The 20,476-nt window shown below is 47.0% G+C and overlaps 1 protein-coding gene across 4 annotated transcripts in view; it reads left to right on the forward strand.

The window, feature by feature from the left end:
* The window catches only part of NEU2 (neuraminidase 2), a 55,604-nt gene extending 35,128 nt beyond the window's left edge, over positions 1–20,476 (forward strand). For 2 of the 4 annotated variants that reach the window (XM_034655407.1, XM_019798292.2), the window contains exons 3-7: positions 1,805–2,063; positions 5,354–5,431; positions 9,585–9,888; positions 14,079–14,283; positions 15,596–20,476. In XM_034655407.1, coding sequence (XP_034511298.1) covers positions 9,650–9,888; positions 14,079–14,283; positions 15,596–16,534 — 1,383 coding nt within the window. In that variant the 5' untranslated portion in view covers positions 1,805–2,063; positions 5,354–5,431; positions 9,585–9,649 and the 3' untranslated portion in view covers positions 16,535–20,476. Of the gene's footprint in view, positions 1–1,804; positions 2,068–5,353; positions 5,432–9,584; positions 9,889–14,078; positions 14,284–15,595 lie in introns of all 4 variants that reach the window. The other 2 variants (XM_034655409.1, XM_034655408.1) reach the window with 2 other exon arrangements.

The following is a 20,476-nucleotide window of genomic DNA, read 5'->3' on the forward strand; positions in this document are numbered from 1 at the left end:
CTTGTGTTCCGTCTCTCGCTAGCTGTCTCTATCTCTGTCAAGTAAATAAATAAAATCTTAAAAAAAAAAAAATACAAGAACAGAGGCTCAGAGAAGTTGATCATCTTGCCCAAGGTCACACAGCTAGTAAGTTGGGGATCCAGGATTCAAACTAGGCCAGTTTGTGTTAGAACCTGGGTTCTTAACCACTACCATCATTTGCCATGTTTAATTGAATGTTCATTTTTATAAACGCAAATTAGCCATCATATTGGCTATCTCTTGGGGCACCTGGGTGGCACAGTCGTTAAGCATCTGCCTTCGGCTCAGGGCATGATCCTGGCGTTCTGGGATCGAGCCCCACATCAGGCTTCTCCAATAGAAGCCTGCTTCTTCCTCTCCCACTCCCCCTGCTTGTGTTCCCTCTCTCGCTGGCTGTCTCTCTCTGTCAAAATAAATAAATAAAATCTTAAAAAAAAAATATTGGCAATCTCTTGCTGACCACAAATTAACCTCAGATGTGGTAGCTTGAAACAGCACACATTTGTCACCTCACAGTTTCTGTGGGTCAGGAATCAGGGCACGGCTTAGATGGGTGCTCTGCTCAGGGTCTCACATGGGATGTAGTCCAGGGTCTCCTTCCATGCTTATGAGGTTGTTGGCAGCATTCAGTTCCTTGTGGGCTGTTGGACTGAGGGATTCAACCCCTCTCTGACTATTGGCCTGAGGCCACCACATGGGCCTCTATACTGTGTTACCTTGTCACCAGGAAGGTGGAAGTCACCTTCTTTTGTAGTCTACTCACAGAAGTAACAGCCCATCACTTTTGCTGCCTTCTTCTTGCTAGGAGAAATTCGTCAGGTACAGCCTACATTCAAAGGTAGGGGATTACACAAAGGCACGAATGCCAGGAAGTAGGGATTGCTGAAGGCCATCTTTGAAGAGCTGTCTACCACAGCCACCTAATTGCCACAAAACATTGCTTTCAGTTTTGCCTCTGAAAGCCAGATAGAAGTAGTCTCTTATCCATCCATCATCCATCCATCCATCCATCCATCCATCCATACATCCATCCATACATCCATACATCCATCCATACATCCATCCATCCATCCATCCATCCATCCATCCATCCATCCATCCATCCAACCATCCAGCCAGCCAGCCAGCCAGCCAGCCATTCAACCATCCAAACATCCCTTTATTCACTTAACAAACATTTGAGCAGGACATTTTAAGCCAGACCGCACATTAGGCTCAGAAGATACCAGAATAAATACAGTTATTCCCACTCACCCTCCTTGTCCCCCATCACCAAAGGCCCCCCATTGGACATCTATATATACAGGTGTTGCAGGGAGGGTCCTCTGAATCAGCTGTTCTTCAGGAGCATCTTCCCTTCAGCTGGTCCTCATACACTACAACTCTTCAACTCCTTTCCTCCTGCTCACTCTCCTTTCATTGTTGCAGTCGTTTAAAGATTTTTTTTTTTTATTTATTCGACAGAGATAGAGACAGCCAGCAAGAGAGGGAACACAAGCGGGGGAGTGGGAGAGGAAGAAGCAGGCTCATAGCGGAGGAGCCTGATGTGGGGTTCGATCCCATAACGCCGGGATCACGCCCTGAGCCGAAGGCAGACACTCAACCGCTGTGCCACCCAGGTGTCCCTAAAACCGGTATTTTAAGCAAGTCCTAAGTGCAGAGTGTTATGGTAGCTGGGGCATGCATGCATGTGTGTGCATGAGTACATGTGTGTAGGGTTATATCTGATTTTCTTGGCATGCTTTCCCCCTTCCTCATTAGCAATTTTCTTGTCTTCCCTTAGTTCCCAAGGCAAGTGGGCCTGAAGTTTTTTGGAGACACCTCTCCTGCCACATCTACTCCAGCACCCACCTCAGAGCTGTGCTTGAAGTAAAGCAGACCGTTGGTGGGGTGCCTGGTAGAGTGAGAGCAGGGGTCAAGCAGGAGCAGGTTCCACACTCCTGGATGGGCAGGGCCAGAGGAGAACAAGAGAAACATGGACTGCAGCCTTACCTGCCTATGGACCCCATCTCCTGACCCTGCTCCCCAGAGCCCAGGGCTGAGTGAGTGAGTGCTAAAGAGAGTTGATGGGGTCTGTGGGATTTACATCTTGAGGTGGCCAGTGGATGTCTTGGGAGAGGAATGGTCAAATCTTTCATATGGGAGACCATTTACTTCATATCTTTGGTGAGCACCTGGTAGGTATAGATACCGTGCTAGGCCCTATTGGTGCCATTGGGAGCATCTCGAAGGTGAATCTAATTTCTTTTTTTCTCCTCTACTCCATCTCACTGCCTTGGAATAGCCCCCCAGCAGCTCTTACCCTGACTAGTGCAGCGTCCTCTAAACAGGTCTCCTGGCTCAATTGCTTCCAGTCCTTCCCACTCCATCCCACTCAGTATGCCATGTGAGTCTGCTAACAGCCCTGATCTTTTCACTTTCTTGCTTAAAAACATTTTATATAACCTCTGCGAACAGTTTCATGAGTATTGGTCTAGAAATGTTCTCTCTGTACCTAACCTCTCTCTCTCTCTCAATCTCTTTCTGTGTCTCACACACACTTGCACGCGCACCCCCCCCCACCCCTGTATTTTCCTTAGGTGGGGCCACAGCATGTATACACTGTTCTATGTTGTCTTGAAGATTTTCCGATTCTGCACACATTGGAGTCCTGCACTCTTTAATGACCATCTACTGCTGTGCTGTAAGAATATTCTGGGATGATACTGATGGCCATGGACTGAATGTTTGTGTCCCTCAAAATTCATATGTTGAAAACTAATCCCTAAAGTAATGATATTAGGAGGTGGGGTCTGTGGAAGGTGATTAGGTTATGAGGGTTCTGCCTATGAGGGACCTATAGAGTCTTACAAAAGATACCCCAGAAACCTCCCTTGCCCTTCCACTATGGCTGTCTATGAACAAAGAGGGCTTTCATTAGACAGTGAATTTGCCAGCACCTTGATATTGGACTTCCCAGCCTCCCCAACTGTGAGAAATAGATTCCTGTTGTTTTTAAGCCCCCCAGCCTATGATATTTTGTTCTAGGAGCCCAAATGGATTAAGACACAGAGAAATCCCTTTCAAGACTTGGGATGTCCTTGACCAGAAGCTTTTGTGTTGTTTTCTGGGTGATAATTTTTGATAGCTCATTAATGGACTTAATAATCATAATATAAGCATTTTAAAGTGATGATTATAAATATGCATTGGCAGGAATTGAATATTGAAGTGTAGTAAGTTTAATTCTTTACAAGAGAATTTCTTTTAAGATTATCTAGTAACTTTCTTTGTTGAGTTTGCTGTTGGGAGTGGGGAGAGGAGAAGAATTTCAATGTTTTAAATTTTAAAAAATTACAATTGTTATTTTAAAAATGCATTTGATTTTTTTTAAGTAGGCTCCATGCCCAGCATGGAGCCCAGTGTGGGGCTTGAACTCATGACCCTGAGATCAAAACCTGAGCTGAGATCAAGAGTCAGATGCTTAACCGAATGAGCCACCAGGCACCCCCCAAAAAACATTTGAAATATATAAAGTCCTGATCAAGAAAAAAACTAAGCAGAAGCATGAATAATTACCATGATATCTATTGGCCACCTCTGGGCCAGGCTCAGTTCTAAGCACTTTACACGAATTAGCTTGTTTAATCATTACTATGGTCTTATGATGAGAGAGCAAGGTATATAGAGGTTCAGTAGCTCTCCCAAGGTCACATGAAATTTCCTGAACACAGAAATACTGAAATATATATATATATATATATATATATATATATATATATATATACACACACACACATATATTACATACATCATCTGATATATGTAATGTAAATATATATTTGATCTCAAAAGTAAGACAGGTAAATCTCCAGGGTGCCATAATTCTGTATCTACCCTGGTGAGCTAGTTTATTAGGGATTGTACACACATGGCCAGAGGATATGTTTATTTTAGGTTCACAGCTATGGGGGCACAAGAATAAAAACTTGGGACCTGAACACAGCAGGAAGTTTGGAGAGGAATTATGGCTCAAAAGTAAAACAAATGTCCTAGGAAATAGGTAGAAAGAGAATCACCAATAAAAAAATAGAAAACAAGATGGGTTTGTACATGGGGGTCCAAGCTTTTGCTGCTCATGAAGCACAGAAACTCTAAGAAATTGAGGAAAAAAGTTGAGAAAGATTGAGGTAGAAACGACTATGGGGAGGTGTCCACCATCCGGGGCACTACTGGGGGGACCTCCACCACCACACCCTAAAGATTATTCCCAATGAGGATGAGCTCACACACGAAAATTATAAAATATTTGGGGAAGACCAATATGACGGATATAAATGACTGTAAATGATTAAAATATTAGTATAACAAATCAAAACATTTGAGGAAGTCCAATATGAAGAAAAACATCCCACAAAAATAGGATGTTGACATATTAGAAGATTGAAACAATAGAATAATATAAAAAGACACATTTAAAAAATAAGTCTGTTTCACGTGCTTAAAGAGGTAAAGTAAAGTATATGAAACAAGAATAGGAAATTAATTTTAAAAATTAAGACCTTATTTTTTAAAATAGTTTTAGATCCATAGCAAAACTGAGAAGAAGGTACAGAGGTTTCTCATTTACCCCCTGCCCAACCCATGCACAGCCTCCCCCACTAACAACGTCCCCCACCAGAGTGGTACCTTGTTATAATACATGAACCTACATCGATGTATTGTTATTACCCAGAGTCCATAATTTACATTGGAGTCCACTCCTGATGGGTTTGGATAAAGATATGATGACATATATCCGTTATGGTACATTACAGAGTATTTTCACTGTACTGAAAATCATTTGTGTTTCCCCTACTCACTTACCCCCCCCCCATAACCTCCGGCAACCACTGATCTTTGTACTGTCTCCATTGTTCTGCCTTTTCCAGAATGTCATAGATTTGAAATCATATAGTATGGAACCTTTTCAGATTGGTTCCTTTTACTTAGTAATACGCTCCATGTCTTTTCGTGGCTTGATAGCTCATTTGTTTTTAGGGCTGAGGAAAATAATTTTTTTAAAAAAGTAGTTTCAAAGAACTCAATAGAAATTGTAGAAATAAAAAAAAAATGTTGCTTTAAAAACGACTTAGCAACAGCGTTGCCTGGCTGGCTCAGTCAGTAGAGTGTACAACCCTTGATCTTGGGGGTCATGCATTTGAGCCCCATGTTGGGTGTAGAGATTACTTAAAAATAAAATCTTTAAAAAAATAAAAGCTCAGCTAGACACAACTTTAAATTTGGTCATTTGGGCAATATGTCTGTCTTCTCTGGCCTCTGTAGCATATGTGCTTGTCTTTCTTACCCACAGAAATAATCAGCACTTGGAGCTCTGGGACCTCACCCACGATCTCTCTCCATCTCCTCCCCAAGTTAGTATGGATATTCAGTGAGTACTTTTGAAGAGTTAACCAATTGATCCCTTGGAGTCAAATAGAAGTTAAATTTGCATGCTCAATCAAGCCCATTTCTGTAAGCTCTTTAGGCCCTTTTGAAACCATATTTCCCCACTCAGTGATCTGGCCAGGGTAGAGTTAATAGGTACCCTTAAGCCACATTTTAAAGCCTTTCATTGTATCACTTACCATTATTTTAAAAATAATACTTTTTTAATAATAATACATTATTTTAAAAATAATTATTTAATAAATAATACTTAAGGTACCCTTAAGCCACATTTTATTTTATTATTTTTTTATTTTTATTTTTTTTAAGATTTTATTTATTTATTTGACAGAGATAGAGATAGCCAGTAAGAGAGGGAACACAGCAGGGGGAGTGGGAGGGGAAGAAGCAGGCTCCCAGCAGAAGAGCCTGACGTGGGGCTCAATCCCAGAACGCTGGGATCACGCCCTGAGCTGAAGGCAGACGCTTAACGACTGAGCCACCCAGGTGCCCCCTTTAAGCCACATTTTAAAGCCTTTCATTGTATCACTTACCATTATTTTAAAAATAATACTAATAATATTCATATGCACCTAGAGGAATACAAAGAAGTCAGTAAATAACACTTGCAATCACCACTAGTTAAAATTAAAATTGGGGCATCTGGGTGGCACAGTCAGTGGTTAAGCATCTGACTCTTGGTTTCAGTTCAGGTAGTAATCTCAGGGTCATGAGGTTGAGCCCTACATTGGGCTCTGCACTCAGTGTGGAGTCTGCTTAAGATTCTCTCTCCCTGGGGAGCCTGGGTGGCTCAGTTGGTTGAGCCTCATAATTTTGGTTTCTGCTCGGGTCCTGATCTCAGGTTGGTGGGATCGAGCCCCCGAGATGGACTCCTCACTCAGCACAATCTGCTAGGGACTCTCTCTCTCTCTCCCCCCAAGAATAAATAAATAAATCTTTAAAAAAAATTTTTTTTTCTCTCCTTGGGCACTTGGGTAGCTCAGTCGGTTAAGTGTTGGACTCTTGGTTTCAGCTCAGGTCATGATCGCAGGGTTGTGAGATCGAGCCCTGCACAGGGCTCTGCACTGAGCATGGAGCCTGCTTGAGATTCTCTCTCTCCCTCTCTCTCTGACCCACCACCCCTTGCATGCTCTCTTTCTAAAAAAAAAAAGTAATAATAATAAATTAAATAGATTAAAATTAATTAATTTTGTTCCATGCCCTGTGCTAAGTTTTGGGGGTGTGGCAATGGATATTTTGATATAATTTTTGTTTATTTTATATAGATTTTGGAATGTATAATATACACATTTACAAAAGTGGGATCCTACCATGTATGCCATCATGTATCCTGCTTTTTTTTTTAAAGATTTTATTTATTTGAGAGAGAGAGAATGAGCACCGAGGAGGGGCAGAGGGAGAGAGAGAGAGAGAGAAGCAGGATCCCCACAGAGCAGGAAGCCCATTGTGGGGCTCAGTCCGAGGACCTGGAGATCATGACCTGAGCTGAAGGCAGACACTTAACTGACTGAGCCACCCAGGCGCCCCTGTATCATGCTTTTTATACTTCAAACCATCCCAGCATTTTCTTGTGCATGATCTAGTCTTTGAAACATTGATTTTAATTAATTGGTGCCTAATATTCCATTTTATGGATGGGTCACAATTTCTCTAACCAGCTACTACTGCTACTCTTAACACATTTTATTTTTTAAAGATTTATTTCTGTATTTGAGAGAGAGAGAGTGCATGGAAGAGCTTGGGGGGAAGGGGCAGAGGGAGAGAGAGTCTTAAGCAGACTCCACACCAAGTGTGGAGCCTGATTCAGGGCTCGATCTCATGACCCTGAGACTCCAACCTGAGCCAAAACCAAGAGTTGGACACCTAACTAACTGCACCATCCAGGGGCCTCTAACCCCCTTTGAAAAGCTCTTCTGTGACCCAGTGAGTTAGCTCGAAGATAAGAAGAATTTAGTAAAGGTATCCGCTTCAAGGTAATTCCCAGACCTCCCACCACGGGGTGTGGGTCAGAGCTGGGGGGTGGGGTTTACTGGGTCTCTCACATGGGCTGGCCTTCAGGTGGGGCTTTCAAAGAAAAATTCAGGGTCAGACTGTAACTGTCCCTCTGAGAACAGTGAGAGGGCTCTAGACCAGAGCAGGACAGGGAACCTAGAACCGACCATCCAGGGGACACTCCACTGTGAGGCAGCCAGAGAGATCTGCCCCCACCCCTGGGAAGAGAGGTGCCAAGGTGTGTCCATACATGCCTCTGAGCCACTGGATCCGTCTGGAGCTGATGGTCCTTTGAAAGGACTTTGTCCACTGGAAGGAAAGAGAACGAATAAGGAAGACCTCCCTCACCCTGGGGTCCTAGATGGTGACAGGAAGTGCACTTTGAGCGGAATTGGGCTGCCTTTTGATCTTTCCAGCTCATTCAGCTTCACCCACACCGTCTGGTGGTGGACTGTGGTGAGGTGAGTTACACAGGTGGTCCCCAATTTACAATGGTTCAACTTAGGATTTTTCAGCTTTAAGAGGGTGTAAAAGCAATATGCATTCAGTAAAAAACATCCATGGAGTTGGGGATTTGGATCTTGTCCCAGGCTAGCAACATGCAGTCCATCCTCTCTCAGGATCAGCAGCAGCTCCCCGTCTGCCAGCGATCACCAGGGTCAACACCTGATACATGGACAAGTGTTCTGTGACCACACAGCCATTCTGTCTGTCCCTTTCAGCACAGTATTCAGTACATTACATGAGATAATCAATAGTTTATTATAAAATAGGCTCTGTGTTAGATGATTTGCCCAACCTGCCGGGTATTGCCAGTGTTCTGAGTGCATTTGAAGCAGCTAGGCCAAGCTATGATGTGTGGTAGGTTAGAGGTATTAATGCATTTTCAACTTAGCATATTTTCAATTTATGGTGGGCTTGTTGGGATATAACCACATCATAAGTCAAGGAAGCTCTGTATTTTCTGGCTGTGTGCTAGCCAATGTCTCATCCTCCTGGGAACGAACTCTGGCCTACAGAGCCTTAGGCTTGTTCTAGTGGGTGCAGAAGAAAAGGGCTCTGCAGGGCACCTGGGTAGCGCAGTCTTTAAGCGTCTGCCTTCTGCTCAGGGTGTGATCCCGGCGTTCTGGGATCGAGTCCCACATCCGGCTCCTCGGCTGGGAGCCTGCTTCTTCCTCTCCCTCTCCCCTGCTGTGTTCCCTCTCTCGCTGGCTGTCTCTCTGTCACATAAATAAATAAAATCTTTAAAAAAAGAAAAAAAAAGAAAAGGGCTCTGGGCCAGGTACTAGCATCTAGTGAGTCCCTGCCACGTGCCAGATGCTGGGTTAAGAGATTTAGATGGGTTTATCTTGTATGATCTGGAATGTATGACGTGGAAAGACCTTATTCATTCACTCTATTGATGAGCATGGATGGAGCACCAGTGATGTGCCAGAAACTGCTCTTGATACTGGGTCGTAGTAACAGATGAGGCGTGTAGTCTCTGCTCTCATGCAGCTTGGAGTCTACTGTGATATTTTTTCTCCCATTTTTTCAGAGGAGGAAACTGGGGTCTAAGAGGTCAAAAAAGTTGCCCCCCTTTCCCAGCTGGCCCTGACAGAGCCAGGAAAGGAGCGAGAGCAAGCCCTTGCTCTTGCCCTCCCCCCTCCACTTCCAGGTTGTGTTCCCCCCCACCCCCAGTGCCCCGCCCTGGGAAGCTTGTTCCCCGCTGTGCACGCGTTTTGCTTGATGCATCCATTTGAGAAGCAAGCTTGACTCAGGCTGCCCATGGCTGATTCTGATTCACTATGACTGTACAGAGAGCTGGACAGTCTTCCTCCTGGTTAATGAGTACGAGTGTCCTAAGTGGGCCAAGGCTGGGCTTGTATACTGGCATCGCCCTGGAGCGCGTTAGCACATGAGTGGGTGGCAGAAGTCAGGACCTCCCTGTGATGTATATAGGCACTGGCCCCATAGAGGACGGCCCTGAGACTCGAGGCTAGCCCGGAGGAATGCAGGAGCCCCACTGTTCTTCTAGAAGCTGGGTTCCCACTGCGTCTGCCCCACACCCTGACTTCCCACCCAGGCGCCAGGATCCCACTTGGAACACTCTCCCTGACAAGCAGCTTCTCTTGGAATTGACCCACCTGTTCCTTTGTTAACAGAAACAAGAGCTCTTCTGTGCGAGGTAATTATGAAGTGATGGAGCAATACTGGGAATGTCTTAGACATGACGGTTCTAAAGAGCATGACAGCTGATCACCCTCAACGCCCTGTTAGGGCACCCACTCTCTTCTCGGGGTGCCCAGAGTACCTGCTGGACGGGGAAGGCTGCAGAGAAGGGTCTCGTTGTTCAGCTCAGGAAAACTCCTCATTCTGCCCTCACGTTATAGCTGGTCTGAACTTCCAGGAGGCGGCTCCGTGGTCCTGGACTGGCATGGGGATCAAGAAAGCTCCTCGCAGCCTGGGGTAGGAATCCCCACAAAGCGCTGGGCCCTAGCTGAGTTGTTGAGCCCATTGGAAATAGGGTTTTCTTGGGAAACGAAGTTGCCCAAGCTTCAGGCTTGTTGACCCACATGCTTGCTTTGCTGCTCTTTGGAGAGACGGCATTTCAACGTGGTATCCAACAGGCAAACGTTCTACCCAACACTAATCCAAGAACAAGGGGTGTTTCTCTCAGAAAAGCTGCAAACTGTGCCTCTTTCTCCCCTTTCCCCAATGATTGGTTCTCACTTATTCTTATAGGCTCCTGAGGGCAGGGACCAGGGCTTATCTGTTTATCTGTTTCCTGGCCTGTAACAGATGCTTATGCAAATCTGTGAATTGCCAAAGCGTCTTCCTGAAGTGGGCACGTGGAGGCCTCGGGATTTGCAAGGTGCCCATAAGGTTGTGCTCCTAGTAGGAGAGAGAGAAGGCAGGCAGGACTGCTTGTCTTTTATGATCTGAGTCTCCCCTGTGGGTCCTGTGGCGGGAGAGCCCTGTGGTTAGGGGTGTGGCTTCTGGAATTTGGCAGCTCCAGGCTCACACCGACCCAGCTCCACCACCTACTCAAGGCGGTCCCTTCCTGCCTCCCTGACCCACTTCTCAGTTTCCCCATATCCAAGATGGCAGCACTGCCACCAGCCTCGTGGGCTGGGCGGGGAGAAGTGAGCTTCCTTGTGTAAGATGTTTTGCTCTGGGCCTGGGCCCCATAAGACCACAAGCCATGGCAGCGGCTGGTCACCTTAGGAGGGACCATCTGAAACTGCTGCTAGTCAACCATTTTTGACCTACAAAATGGTGGTTTCTCACAGTTCAACTTGACATTGTCACCCCACTAACTGTGTGGAAGCTGCTGAGGCCCCTGCCCAACCCTCCCCCAAGGAGTCAGCCCCCACTAGAGACAGAGGCGCACCTGCACAGTCACCCCCTACAGCTCCCTTCTTGCTAGGTGGGGAGACGGAAACCAGGGATGTAGGTTCTTGCCCAAAGATACACAAAGAGGGGACCTAGGACTGGAACCTGATTTTTTGGACTCCTAATTCAGTTCTCTTCCCTCTGTGTTGGTCTCAAGCCGCTGCTGTGGTGGGAGCCAGGGCTGGGTGCAGATGGGACAGCTACCTACACGGGGTGCTAAAGCACCACCAGAAATGTAACGAGGTGCGGAAAGATGGCGTTTTCCAGAACTCCTCCCAGAGGCAATACAGCAGGGCGTTAAAAGTGTCTTGAGTCCCAGCTCTGACACTTCAGTGTTAATGAGCTCAGTTTCCTCATCCATACCATGGGATAAAAGTAGTGTCTCTTTCGTGGGGGTGGCGTGGGTATTAAATGAATGCATATTTGTCATTTGTATTGTAAACATTAACATGTATAAATACAATTGACAAAAAAAATTAGAAATATAGTAGAGCCCTTAAAAGAGTGCTGGCCCTTCATAAAGGCCATGTAAGTGTTGGTTGTGATGATTGTGAAGACCTTCGGGGACGGTATTGTCAGCAGGCATGCCAGTTTGGGCTGGTGCTAAGTTGCTGAGAATAGAGAGGAGCCCTTGAGTTCATGCAGAGCTTCCTTTTCCTCCACACCTGCCCTCCTGTGCCCACTTTGGCTCTACATACACATGGGACAGATACTTAGACAAGCAGCCTGTGTGGGACTGGGTTAGCACGTGTCCACAGCCTCCCCCTGCATGCCACCCTCTCTTCCACAGGGGCACGGCTTTCGGCCCCGCAGGTTTTCAGAGGGCAGGGCTAAGGCCATCCCTCCTGCCAAGTGCTCAGACAGGTCCTGGTCCTAGTGACCACTGTTTGCACTTGGCTATAAACTTAACTGCCCATCCCCACTAGAACACAAACCCCCCAAGTCCAGGACCTTTCTTTTATTCCCAAAGCATCCCGAGTTTCTAGAATGATGCAGAGCACAAGGTAGGAACAAAATAAACATTTGCTCTATGAATGACTGCATTTGCCCCCACCCTAAAGGAGAGCAGGGTCTCAGGAGGGAATTTGGAAAACAGCAACAGACACTATGGAAGTCAATTCCGGATACTTTAAGCTGGGCATTCCCTGCTCCTCCCTAATTTGCCCTCCAAATTCTGTTAAGTTCGCTGCTTGCCCGTTTCTAAGAGGCTGGCTTTTATTTTATCTCACCTGGGAGCTTGCAACAGATTCATCTTTTGCCTGCCCCTCCTTCCCTGGAGCCAAAAGAGGGACTTCCTAAAAAATAAATCAGGTTAGATCATTCTCTTGCCTAAACAAATTTGCCATCTTCCCATGGCCTCCAGGCTGACATCCAACTCTGATGGCCGAGGAGCACAGGCTCACCAGTGTTAGTCATCCGGAAATGCAAATCAAAACCCCAGCGAGATGCCACTTCAACCCCGGTAGGATGGCTGTTATCAAAAGGACACAATACACAGGGTGGATGCAGAGAGATTGGAACCTTTCTACATGGCTGGCGAGAATGTAAAATGTTGCAGCTGATGGAGAAAACAGTCTGGCAGCTCCTCAGAACGTTAAACACAGAACCCAGCAACTCCGCTCCCAGATAAATACCTAAGAGCTTAAATAAACCCTTGATCAATTTTCTAGGGAACACTGTTAAACTGCCTCTTTCTCCCCCATTTCATTTTTATTTGTAATCATAATTGATTCTTCCCCATTACATTTCATAACAAAGTTTCACCCTCGCTGCCGTTATGTCTACTAACCTCCGCGTCCTTGGACTCCAGTTAGCGGGTCTAGATCTTGCCATGAATACTTAGTCCTTCCATTCACGTTGAGGCAATCACACATTTTTACCTTATGCAGCATTTACCCTTCTTCGTTGTGTTTTGTCATATTGGCCTAACAATAATATTTATTATGGATTGAATAAAATACTGATAGATTGCACTCATTTCTCCAAAATGTTAAATTAAGTTTTAAATAGATAATACATGTTCACGGTAGGAAAAGATGCAAGAAGGAGAAAGGGTATACAGAGGAGAGGCTGTGTGCCTCTTACTGCTCGCCCCACTTTCTACTTCCCCTCCCCACCAAAGGCCTGTTGCACGTGGGGCTCCCCAGGAAGCAGGCTCTGGAACTAGGACAGGACAGTTGATGGGGGCGCCTCCTGCAGGTCAGCTCAGTGGGAACGAGGGCAAGGCAGTAGGCCCGGGCAGAGGGAGTCTCTGGGAAGCCTCAGCTGAGCCCATGGGAGCCCTGGAGCTGGGCCGGCCCTGCAGAGCATCCCAGGAGGGGCAAGGGAGCCAGGCCTTTCTGTTCTGGGCAGGCTGGTCATCAGAGGCAGCCCTTCCTTGGGTACGACCTCGGTTATTTCAGCTGATGCCAGTCCTGTCTCTCCTCCTCAGAGCTGACAGCTGAGAACCCATCTGCTCTGCAGCCAGCACTCCCTGAAGTGGGAACCAGGTGGCCCAGCACGGGGACCACTGTCATCCACAGTCCCCAAGTCATCTCCAGCTGTCCCTACCCTTTTTGGTCAAATACTTATTTTTTATTTTTATTTTCTTATAGTCCGGAATACCCTTCCAGCCGCGTGAGCTGTTAGGAGCCCCTCTTTTCCATTCCCAACACCCCCTCCCTGCCCCAGGGGTAGAGCCCACCCAGGGTGGGTGCCGCTGGGCCTTAGCTCCAGGCAGCCCCGGGGAGGAAAGCCTTGAGAATCAAGGCTTTTTTTTCCCCACCTTTTTTTCTTTTTTCTAAGGCAACTTTCTAGGGCTCTGCAGTTATAAAAAAAAAAAACCTCCCACGTGTCATTTTCTGGCAGTTTGACAGCTACAGAGCACCGCTCGGCAAGCGCGCCTTTCCTACCCAAGGTTTAGCATTTGATTGATGACTTGGGTTTGGAAAAAGCAGTTGAAGGTTATCACAAATCTGTCGTAAGAAGGTTTATTAATTTATAATAAGAATACAGCACAAAATACTCTTTTCCAAATACCTTCTCTGCAGTGTCCCACGGACAGACTGCTGCCAAACTCCCTGGGAGGCCTGTGAACAATTGGTAGACAGGCTCTTGGAATGTAATAGAAGGGGATGAACCCCATGTGGAGAGAGGACAGGCCACCCCAACATTGGGTGGCTTGCCTGTGGGGTGAGCAGCACCTGCCTGGGAGAAAAGCTGTGGCCCCATCTCAGGTTGTAACTGCAAGAGACTCATGTTCTTTTCCTGTGCCCACCTCCAAGCCCCATGGCATCCTGCCCTGTCCTACAGAAGGAGAGGGTGTTCCAGTCAGGAGACCATGCCTACAGAATCCCTGCTCTGCTCTACCTGCCTCAGCAGAAGACTCTGCTGGCCTTCGCAGAAAAGCGGATGAGCAAAAAGGATGAGCATGCAGAGCTGATTGTGCTGCGCAGAGGAAGCTATGATGCATCCACCCACCATGTCCAGGTAAGGTAGGGTGAGGCTACAAGGGCTCCTCTGGGAGTACAGGGACCATTCCATCCTTAGATGGCGGAGGTCTAGAGAACAGAGGGACAAGACACACTGAATCCAAAGAGGGACCCAGAGACCTATCAGGGATGGGGCAGAGAAGGTGTCCCCAGGTGATCACCTAGAACTCACATGGGATCACTGTGAACAAGTCCAGTTGGCCTGGCTGCATCTGCTTTATTGCATGATGGGACAAGTCAGTCAGGAGACTGATGTTTGGAAAGCTTCCTACATCCCTGAAAACCTAAGGGAAGAGAAGTTTAGTATCACATAATGCGAGGGTGTTGTATCCTTATAGTAAAATTAACCTACGGAGCAGGGTGAAGGCTGGAATGATTGTTTGTGTCTTGAGGTTCCAGCATGTAGACCAAGTAGTTAATTTTGATGAAGACATCCAAGGCTGGCTTGTCACATTTGAAGGGCTTAATATTATTATTATCATTACCTTGTGGTAATTATTACACGGTAGCTATCCAAAGTATCAGATTTGAAGCAGATGGATTGGGGTCAAGTACTGGTTCCATCGGTTACCAGAGATATGGTGTTGGGCAACTTATCTACCCCTTCTAAGCCTCTCATTCTCCAGGCATGAGATGGAGCTAGTAACACCTGTCCCCCAGGAATTAGGGGTTAGCATTGGATGAGACAACAGACGTCCTGCGCTTGGCACAGTATCTACCTCTAGAATCATCCATCACTGGAGAGCTATTAATGGATGGGGATAGACTACGGGAGCTTCAGTATGTATGACTCAGACTCAGGGACTGTGGAAACTCAGTGTGAGTCCTTGGTGTGGTGGTGCTGCCCCTCCTCGGCTGCATTAATAGACTAAGATAAGTAGAAATGGGAGGTGATCGTCTTTGTCTGCCCTGCACTGGTCAGACTGTTGTAATTACTCCAGGGCTTTACTTGTCAAGAATGGGAAGCTGGACTGGGCTGGTAGGTCGAGGGAACCAGGATGAAGCTGGCAACGGCTTGTGTCTGAGTCATCCTTGGATGCTGGGGTCGAGCCCACGGGAGGTGCCCTGTAATGTATGTTGCTCTTGAAATGAAGAGGGCACTGCCTCGGAGGGAGTGAGGGGGGCCCTGGCTCCCACCGCTCGGCGGAGGCGTTTTACAGATGAATGAGTGCTGCATGGACAGCTCTTTTTGGTGATCTTTGATTTTTACCTCCCCCACACTGCAGTTCCTGGCACTGGCACTGGCACCGGCACTGGCACCGGCCATTTTAAAGTTGTTCTTCTTCTCCTTTCTGTCCCCTCACATTCAGTGGCATGCTCAGGAGGTGGTGGCCCAAGCCCAGCTGGAGGGCCACCGGTCCATGAACCCGAGCCCCTTGTATGACGAGAAAACGGGAACCCTCTTCCTCTTCTTCATTGCCATCCCCGGGCAGGTCTCCGAGCACCACCAGATCCACACCAGGGTCAACGTGACACGGCTGTGCCAGGTCACCAGCACGAACCACGGGAGGTCCTGGAGCCCGGCCAGAGACCTCACCGGCCCTGCCATCGGCGCAGCCCACAAGGAATGGGCCACTTTTGCGGTGGGTCCGGGGCACTGTCTACAGCTGCACAACAAGACCCAGAGTCTGGTGGTACCCGCCTATGCTTACCGGAACCTTCACTCCATCCAGGGGCCTTCCCCATTTGCCTTCTGCTTCGTCAGCCACGACCATGGGCACACATGGAAGAGAGGGAACTTTGTGGCCCAGGACACCCTGGAGTGCCAAGTGGCTGAAGTAGGGGGCGCGAGGCAGAGGGTGGTGTATCTGAACGCTAGAAGCCCCCTCAGAGCCCGGGTCCAGGCCGAGAGCACCAACGAGGGGCTCGACTTCCAGGAGGCCCAAACAGTGAAGAAGCTCGTGGAGCCTCCCCACGGCTGCCACGGGAGTGTCATCAGTTTTCCCAACCCCCGTGAGGGCTCAGGAGCCTCAGACAAATGGCTGCTCTACACTCACCCGACTGACCCCCAGCAGAGGGCCGACCTGGGGGTGTACCTCAACAAGCGGCTCCCGGGCCCCGAGGCCTGGTCGGAGCCCGCTCTGCTGGCCACGGGCAGCTGCGCCTACTCAGACCTCCAGAGCATGGGCGTTGGCCCTGATGGCTCACCCCAGTTCGGGTGTCTGTATGAATCGGATAATTACGAAGAGGTTGTCTTCCTCATGTTCACCCTGAAACAAGCCTTCCCAGCTGAATTTTTGTCTCAATGAGCCGGTTGTGTGCCATCCTGAGTGAGCCCCTTGGAGGCCAACTCTCGGTTCCCATCACCCAGAACGTGCGGAACATCTGCCCCCCTGGCTCTTTTCCTCCTTTGATGTTTCAGTCCTTCTAAGGGATTCAGCGTTCAGCCCAGAAGTTGAAGGAACCTGGCTTCCCACAGCCCCTCAATGGGGAAGGTGTGGAGAGCTGTCGCTCTGCATGGCTCAGCCTGCCTGCCCCTACCCCAGCTTTTGTGCAGGTCTTGATAAATGATGGAGTCCAGCCCATTTCTTCTTGGTAAATGCTCATCATGTTCCTAGGGAAAGGCTGAGACAAAGATGTAAATTAGCAGAGGGCTTTGTGTGTGCGTCTGCGTGCACGTGCACGTGTGTTCTCAGTGATGCTTTAGAGGAGACACCATGGGAGACAGCTTTGCAGGGAGGTAAGGCAGGTCTAGGAAAATTAAGCTAATCTAAGTCATTGTGTTAGTTTCCCAGGGCTGCTGTAACCAATCAATACAAACTTGGTGGCTTAAAACAACAGAAATTTATTCTCTGATGGTTCCAGAGGCTGGAAGTCCAAAATCAAGGTGTCGGCAGGACTGTACTCCTTCCGAAGGCCCTAGGGGAGAACCCTTCCTTGCCCTTCCAGCATCTGGTGGCCCCAGGCATCCCTCAGCTCATGGCTACTTACCTCTCTTTAATGTCTCTGTCTTTGAGTGGCTTTCTCCCCTTCTCCTGTGTTTTCTCTTCCGTCTCTTATAAGACACCTGCCGTTGGATTTCCAGCACACCCAAATAACCTAGGATAGTCCTCCACTCAATTATATTTGCAGATTCTTTTCTAAATAATGTCACATTCACCAATTCTGAGGGTTAGGATGTGGATTTATCTTTTGGAGCCACTGTTCAACCCATTACAGGCATCAGAAGTGATTTTGGTACAGGTGATGTGGCTAAAGGTAGGAATGAAATTCAGATGAATCAGATAATTCAGAAGAATGAAGGGGGTAGGAGGGGCTGGGCTGTTGAATGTGCATCTGTGGCCCAGAGCTGTTCTGGGGCATCCAGTCTTTGTGGTGACAGGGATGCCACCATGTGCAGATAAAGAGAGAGGGGCGAGGGTCCTGTGGTTGTGTAGTCCTTGCCACATAGAAAGATTAGGGAGAAGGACACTCCCCAGTTGTCATGAGGGTGATAACTGGAGAGGGGAGCCCTGGGCAGAGGGGGATGACACTTCTCTGACCTGAAGACAAAGGTCTTCAGGGGCCTTTGTCATATATCCCCGTGGAAAAGTGGACTTGCCCTCCGTCCCCATCAGAGCCCCTCCTACCAACTGGATCAATCTAATAGTTTGATGGCAGCAATCAACGATGACAGTTATGGGTTCTTGCAATTGAGCCATGTCTCCAGGGGGCCAGGCAGTGGTTAAATGGAATTTTGACAGTGTGAGGAGCTGGAGGTGTGACTTTTGTTCTGGGTGTGTTTCCTGGCACTGACCTCCTATCTGTATGCAACTTCTGTGTGTGGGGTTTTATGAAATCCAGCTGGAAGGATGAGGAGGTGGGGCCTGGTAATTGCTGGGGTGGAAAGTAAGCCCCACAGCCTTGGGGATGTCCCCTGCTGTCTTCTAAACTCTGCAAAGTTAGCTATGCAGAGGCCAGAGGCCCAGCCAGGAGAGTGAGGACAAGGGCACATAGGCCAGAGGCAGCACACTGTCAGGAGGTTTAGAGGTAAGGTGGTAGGATAGTATATGATCCAAATGAGGACACTTTAGAAAATGAAAGGAGGATGCTATTAATAATTGTACCAAGACAATGGGCATCACCCAGGACTGTCCCAGGAAAACTGAGAGCTTTTAAGAGAGAAAGACCCACTGGGGATTGTATCGGGAGCTGGCCTCTGCTAACTACCCTGGGAGAGTCAATCAATTAAGGGTCTTGATGTGAGTTGGGAATAGGATAAGACACCTGGACACTGCCAAGTTTAGAACATTATTCTCTTAGACTCTCTCCATTCACAGAGGTCAGTGGGTCTCAATTCTAACTGCTCGTTAGAATTCCCTGGGGAGCTTTTACACCATGATGATGCCTGGGCTCCACCCGTGACCCAGAATCAGATTCAGAATCTCTGGTGGTGCACCCAAGGATGAATTTTTTTTTCCAAAATCTCCTCAAGTTATTCTAGTGAGCATAAGGATCAAGAAGTGCTGGTACAGATGATCTCTAAAGTTCCTTCTACTTCTAAATGTATACAAATATCAAAATCTTGTGATTTGAATGAAAAAAGCAACAGTTGAAAAATGCCACTACTCATTGAAAAATGCCACTAAGAGAGTGAAAGGAAAAGCCATAGATGGGGAGAAGATATTTATAACACTTATATCTGACAAAGGACTTGCATCCAGAATATATAAAGAACTCCTACAAGCCAATAAGAAAAAGACAATCCAATAAAAATGGGCAAATTGCTTGAACAGGCACTTCACAAAAGAGGATATCATAAAGGCTGCTAAACACATGGTCATCAGAGAAATGCAAATTAAAACCACGAGATACCCACTGGAATGATTACAATTAAAAAGATTGACAACAGCAAGTATTGGTAAGGATGTGAAGCAACCAGGACCCTCATGCATTTCTGGAGGAAGTGTAACTGGTATGACCACTTTGGAAAGCTGTTTGGTAGTATCTACTAAAACTGAACGTGCAAATATTCTATGACCCAGCTCTTCCACTCTGCAGGATGCATCTAAGAGAAATGAATGCATTTGGTTGCCAAAGACATGTATAACAATGTTCATGACAACTTCATTCATAAGAATCCCAGAGTGGAAACTATCCAAATGTCAGTCGAAAACAGAATGGATATCTGAACTGGGCAATATTCACACAGTGGAATATTTCACAATAATAAAAGAATGAACTACTACTACACACAATAGCATGGATGGTTTTCCAGACATTATATATTGAATGAAAGAAGCCAGATCCAAAAGACTACCTACCTGATGACTCTGTTTATTTAAAGTTCAAGAACAGGCAAGACAAATCTATGGTGTATAAGTCAGGAAAGTGGCTATTTCTGGTGGAGGAGAGCCGTCCACGGAGAGCTGGAAGGAATCTTCTGGGTGCTGGAAACATTTTGTTGTTTGATCTGGTGCTGATTAGGAGGGCAAATCCATACATGAAAATTCAATAGCCTGTACACACAAGATTTGTGTACCTTACTGTGTGTACACTATACCATGATGAAAAATAAAAGTTGGACTGAATAGTAAATTTGCTAGTTAAACCTCCAAATCAGTATATTACATTGGGTTGTAAAACTTTGGAACTGAATTTTTGTAATCAATTTTTGGGGGGAGAATCATTTTAGATTTATAGAAAAGTTGCAAAGATGGTATGGAATGTTCCCGTGTATCCTACACCCAGTTTCCCCTAATGTTAACATCTTATGTAACTGTGGTACCAAGAGATTAACATCGGTACACTACTATTAACTAAACTCTAGACTCTATTTGGATTTTACCAGTGTTTCTACTAATGTCCTTCTACTGTTCTAGGATCCAATCCAGGATACATTTAGTACATTTAGTGAAACTAAATTTTTACTACAATTTGTGTCCATGGAGACACACACATACCCACAGATTGACACTGTTCCAGCATCCCCCCTCTGTTCACCTCGTGAGGCCTGGGAGACGAGAGGGTGTGGGGCACGTCCAGGGTGGTCGCCTTGGAAGGCCCAGGCCTGGCCCTGCAAAGAGGGCAGGCAGGGTGGTCTGCTAAACCCAGTGGTGTTGATAGAGAAGATCTGCCCCCTTCAGTAGAGACCCTCTCCCTGCACAGTGAGATTAACTGGGGGCAACATGGTGGCCACAGAGAGTAACTGAAACTTGTCCATTCTTAGAGGTAAGGCCACACGTCACAAGATACAAAATGTTAGCCTGTAG

The sequence above is a fragment of the Ailuropoda melanoleuca genome, chromosome 2, assembly GCF_002007445.2.
Source record: "Ailuropoda melanoleuca isolate Jingjing chromosome 2, ASM200744v2, whole genome shotgun sequence".
Lineage (NCBI taxonomy): Eukaryota > Metazoa > Chordata > Mammalia > Carnivora > Ursidae > Ailuropoda > Ailuropoda melanoleuca.